The sequence below is a fragment of the Sphaeroforma arctica genome, assembly GCF_001186125.1.
Source record: "Sphaeroforma arctica JP610 unplaced genomic scaffold supercont1.90, whole genome shotgun sequence".
NCBI classification, from domain to species: Eukaryota; class Ichthyosporea; order Ichthyophonida; genus Sphaeroforma; species Sphaeroforma arctica.
Genome location: NW_014040468.1, coordinates 20,519 through 26,506, shown reverse-complemented (window position 1 = coordinate 26,506; position 5,988 = coordinate 20,519). Strand labels below are relative to the sequence as shown.

The 5,988-nt window shown below is 39.5% G+C and overlaps 1 protein-coding gene across 1 annotated transcript; it reads right to left on the bottom strand.

Moving 5' to 3' along the window:
* Positions 1 to 867: 867 nt before the first annotated feature.
* Positions 868 to 1,862, bottom strand: SARC_02079 (hypothetical protein; the record flags this gene model as incomplete). Its single annotated transcript, XM_014304165.1, has 2 exons — positions 868 to 1,166; positions 1,340 to 1,862. The coding sequence occupies 2 exons, from the start codon at positions 1,860 to 1,862 to the stop codon at positions 868 to 870; spliced, it is 822 nt and encodes a 273-aa protein (XP_014159640.1).
* Between the last annotated feature and the right edge of the window lie 4,126 nt (positions 1,863 to 5,988).

The window sequence follows — 5,988 nt, the reverse complement described above, 5'->3', positions numbered from 1 at the left end:
GGGTTTTCCACTCTCCCACGGAATATCAGGTATAAATCTCGCCAGACATATGGAGTCCCTGGTTATAGTATTGTCTTCTGCGCTAATGGATTCCATAGCTTCAGCTGGCGACACCCCCGCAACAATCTGGTGTTGTTCAAAACATTCATCTTATCCGCGGCTACATATGGCCTTGTAATCAGCCGGACCTCCACATTAGACTCTTTGTATAAACGTACTCTTAAGCAGTACGCAAATTATAAACGTACTCTTGATAGTACGGGAAACTTAAGTTTCCTAAATGTACTCTTAATAGTACGAGGAACTTAAGTCTCTTAAACCCTGCTCTTAATAGCACGAGGAACTTAAGTTTCCTAAAATGGGTTTTAATGGTTTTATTAATTAAACCTTTTCCATTTAACATATCAGATATTTGGATGAGGCCATTAAAAGGCCTCAGTAAAATACCAAACATAAAGAGTTGGTCTAGTTCTATTAATAGAGCTTTATTTACTTTCCAATTTTATTTATATCTGAATACTTCGGTAGCGAGATGGCTCAACCGTCTCACGCTGAGAGTATTTGGTAATACAACATGTGTCATCAAGTGTCAATATCACTTGAGACTCACCCAGTGTTGTATCGCAATATTCTGATGGAAAACACTTCAGTGTAGAAAAACCATCATATCAATTTCAACAGGGTCTCCGGCCTCTGTCGTGTACAATTGTAATTCCAAATATCCAAATTAGATTATTTGTTTGTTTGTTTTCTGTAAATTAATATATCTATAATTAGATTATTTGTTTATTATACAGATACAATTATCTACAATTGCGTTTCAACGTATACCAGGTTTCATAACCGTAATAGCGTTTATGATATATGTTAACATGTGCTATAGTATAGTAACCCGCTGATTTTACACGCATCCACGGTCTCTTTTGTAAATAGATTTATAGGTGCGTTAGGAGGGTGCCGGAAGCAGCCCAAAATAACTGCATTCATATCATTAAGAATGTTAGATACGGTCTGTGTACATGTTAATCCAAATACGTGTGTTAATACACCCTGGTCTAAGTTGTGCCTGACCCTGGCAAACCACAGTAACAGAGCAATCTGAAAAGTGAGCGAACTTCTACCAGGTCTGAACGCTTTACCGTATTTTTCAATATTTTCCGCAAAAGCTACAAATTTGGTGGGAGTCTGGAATTCGGTCCAAAAACGAACCTTCTCTACATCCTGGGATATTACTCATATGCGAGCTTGTATATACGAGTCTCTTTGAAGTTCTACGCCATTCCGTCGAGTCTATGTTGCTTGTTGATCAATTTATTCTCCATTAATTTTAATTTAATACTATGTTTTATCTTTTGTTGTGTGAGATTCTTTTCTGCACTCTTTATATCACTACATAATTGTGCCATCTCTTCTTCTAAAGCTGCTAATCTCGAAGCAGCTTTAGTTAGAGCTACAGTCTTAACCTCTAATTGTATCGTAGTCGAATCTACCTTTAAGTGACACTTCTTAACTGTTTTGGGATTATCATCTGGTTGTATGGTACTACGTGGTTGTCTACCTGAACGCATAGTCGGGCGGGGTTTTTTTTGAAGTAAGTCCAATCGCACCGTTTCGTTGACTAACCTCTGCTGTTCTAATGCTTCATATGCTAAACGTTCACGCGCTACATGTGCACGGTACTCTTGTTCAGTCATAGGAACTGCATCATCGGTAAGCTTGGCCTTTTGTTTCGTTCTACGTATATACTTGACATGAAAATGTTTAGTGCACAACTTGTGTTGTTTCTGGATCTCGTGATCGATGATAGCTTCTTGATCAACATTTTCAGAAGGATGTTCATCAATCCTTCCTACCTTAGTCATCCATGTTTTGAACACTATCTTTGGTTGGTATAAGCCGAGAAGGATTGTCTTTCGTGAACGAGTCTTTGCAATATTCTGCACAGCGTCGACCCATTTTGAACTCTGACTGTGATCTATGTACCCAAAATATGTTGATCGAGTATATTCTTGTACTACAGCCTCTATTGAAACCAGTTTGCACGCTTGATGCACGCCACTGCGCAAATGAAATTCTTCAATTCTAACGAACGCTACTTTTTTTTAGCACCAGAGACTAGTATAGGATGGTATAAGAACTTCTGCGACGTCTAATTGCTAATCTGACATCCAGTTCATAATATATCGTGCATTGAATACCGTGCTTGACACCCCCTTTCCACACGCGCAGTTATTTAATTATTGTGTGTTTGTGTTCAAAATGTGCTTGTCCCCCTTATTTTGAAAGTTTTCTATAAATATATTATTTTTATAGGTCTGTTGAAGGCTATGCTCAGTGGACTCTACTCTCTAGAGAGAGTGCATATTTTTGACAGGTTGACATGTTGACAGGTTGGCACTTGGCCAGTCATCAATTCTCTTCGTTTTGTAGGTACATATTTATCCCATCAACGTGTTTTTTAATTTTTAATTTTATATTTGGCTTCTCTCTTGTTGGTGGTATGTACTTTGCACAAGTAGCCAAAGGCCCAAGGCCCGAACGCGTGGTGCGATTGAAATTGCTCTGGGTTTATTATACTACCACACCGGTAGTTCTGTGTTGTATATAAATCTCAGTGTTAAGTCTGTTCGCATCGTCACTTAAAACACTCGTTCGGAGAACTGCATACTTTAGAATGGAATCATGGTACGTGTAAGCGAGAATTGTTTCTTTTGCGATTCTTTTAGTCACAGTGAGAGCATTAGGTAATTTGCGTTAGATTTGGTCACGGGGACGTGATCCTGATACCACTCTTCTATCTTGAGTGACTATTCAACTATACCTATTATCTTTCATATCCTTTCACACACTTTCTCACTGTCTAGCTTCGGTTTGTTTATATATTAACCAGGACGCCGCCTTGGAATGCACAATCTGATCGAGATGTCGTACTTCAAATTCGGATGCCGTTCCTATCTAGGTTTGAAATTATGACCAGTCTGAGATGATGATGTTCCCAGTGGCTACCACACCATTGAGCCCTTACTGTTCTATGAACCTAGGAAAATGTTTCCTTTCTACGAGATGGGAGGGGGGTTTTTTTTGAGCGATGCAACATCTCATCGATTCGAGTAGATTGCATATAAGGTATATATTGTACTTATTCACTCATTTTGTATTAGTATTGCCTGCTTGTATGATGAAACTGGTAATTCTGACACCTCTTGATCTAGTCCACTGTGGCCGGTGGGTCGATGCGAGTAACCTTTAATCTGATCTGGTTTATATTTGTTTGGTCTATTGCTTTGTTTACAACTTCCATTTCTAATTACACCTTCTTTTGTTATCAGGTTATGGATTGTTAAGCATTTATCCTTTCCGTGGAAATATTCTAAGGCTACTACTTTTGCTCTCAAGCCGTGATCCCTCAGATACAAGCGCGTGTTGGTTTGATTGAAAAGGTATGCTTTGAAGAAAGAGGAACTGTGTACATCTGTATTCGCTGTGATGATTGATTATATTTGCTACTTCAGAGGCCCATCGCCCATGAGACAAACCAATCACCTTTAATTCTGAGCTAAACTCCCTTTACTCTTTATGATTCGTCGGTGTTTTTTTAGTTATTAATGCTTGTACTATTCTGTCTTTACACAGATTCCGACGCTTTGTTGAACTCGTATCTCGTACTCTTTAGATACAGATGGACGGGGTTGCCTTCAGGTAATTAGAGCTTTGACCTCTTGTCCTTCCTTTGATTGCGACGGATTGAATGATGAATCATTATGCTATTAACCCAGCTCATTATGAATATCAATGATCATAACTTTTCTCTGAACAAATCTGTCCCTCGTTTACCGTGTTCTTGACTTGTGCATCAACTGTAAATTAATCCGTATTGCGTATTGTGTTTCAGGTCCTGTATTTTTCTTCGCCGTGGCTTCTGTGCGGGGATAGTGATGCAGTGTTGAATTGGCGTACATGGTCTACGTTTTTGAAGGTAAGGCAGTTGACTCAAACTATATACCGTAACGCCCGTGTGCAAATGAATGCCAATCATTAGATGACGAGACTGATTTTAATCTCGCCCAACACAGCTAATCCAACGTTTTGTTGAATAGCTGGTGTCAAGCTTGGTTGCTACTATGTAGAAACTCGTTGAAGCCTTTGCATACCAAACGTTCTGTTTGGCTTGCTGTGGTTGATGCTTGTCTATGCTGGTAGTTTTTGGTGATTATAACCCCTTACTGGACTGATGCACCAAAATGAACTGGTATGTTTATTTTTGACTTTTTTTTGTTTATTAATTCGCGCTCTTCTCTCTCCTTCAGGTATGTCTGCAACTGTTTCTCCGAAGATGGTCTTTTATTGTTTGTCTACATCTTTTCTAATATGTATCCCCATACAATAAAAGCTATTGAATTAAACTACTGAGCCTTTCAAGTCAATGCATTCAGCAATATGTTGTCAATATTCAAATGAGGCCGATATACAGACCTGCCTAGAACCAGTAGTATTTTTGTGTACCACCGCTCACCTGTCAAATTCGATCATTTGGGTACAATCCTTTTGGTCGGCCGAAGTGAGCGAATATAAATATATTCTCGAGGCCTAACCCACATAATTACCTGAATTAACCTGCACACTTCGGTTTGCTTGATGTTTGGATTTGGGTCTTGATTATTGACATTACATATTATATATGAATAGCTTGTAGAATCTTGCTGGTTGTGGGTGTTTTGGGTGGTCTTTCAAGCCCCTATTCCAACAGAGAAGTATTCAATAAAGAAACTGTACTGTTTATAAACTATTTGCTGATCTCAAATTCTAATTGTCCATGTAAATAGTATTTCTAGTCGGAAGTTATAGTTTTCGACTGTACCGCTGGAATTCGATCATATCAAAAAATCTTACAAACCAGCTGTGGTAGCTCTGGGTTCAAAGTTAAATCGACCCTCGGTAGAACAATAATAAACTTGTACTGGTATCGTCTTTTGGGTGGAGTTGAAGCTCTTCATTTTACTTGCTTAGTTCTATAATTAAATGCTACTTTCTCTCTTTTAACACCAAAACTTCTTAAATTAAAAAGCACCCGAGTGAAAATCGAATACTATTTAAAAACTTTCTTAGCTCTTAGAAAATATATACTAAATATTGGTGTACAGCGTAGGGCTGTGTTAGCAATCACTTGTTTGGTGATCTTGGAAGAGGAAAATACAAGGGGGGTTTTTTCTTTAAATACAGAAATATTCATTTTGATACTCCGACCTATATCTGTCCAAGTTTGGGGGTGCTGTGAAAACGAAGTTTTCCCACCAATTGTACCGCGTCTTAGTAGTGAGCATTTTCTCATTGCGATTGATCACGTGCTTGCTAGATACCTCGGCATGCTTTATAATTGCATACGTATTCTATTAACTTTTATAGCCAGTATTTTATAATTGCATACGTATTCTATTAACGCTTATAGCTAGTAGTTCATAATTGCATACGTATTCTATTAATGCTCATAGGCAGTAGTACCATCAACTCCCAAGCACTCCCAAGAAGTGAACAGGCAAACAACAAACAAGTCACACAGTGTTAGTCGGAATTGAGACTGCATTTGGGTTCAAAGAGGATTGGTTCGAGGCACGAACCGTTTATTACAGAACGGCCCTTCGCATCGAGCCCTTCCTATCACTTAGCGCCAACAGTCCACTTGTTGCCTGGTTTAATCCGTTTGCGTTTGGATCGCAGTCCTGAACGTCCGCTACATCTTCGCGAATCCTCTCACCACAGCACACATATCACAGCCACGCGCACATTACCTGCATCGCATCGCGCATCGGTGTGATCCTAGACTACCACAGGGTTCTATCAAACGGGCACCACCGACTTCCGGCAGACAAGACAGTGCCGAATCCTCTCACCACAGCACACATATCACAGCCACGCGCACATTATCTGCATCGCACCACGCATCGGTGTGATCCTAGACTACCACAGGGTTCTATCAAACGGGCAGCACCG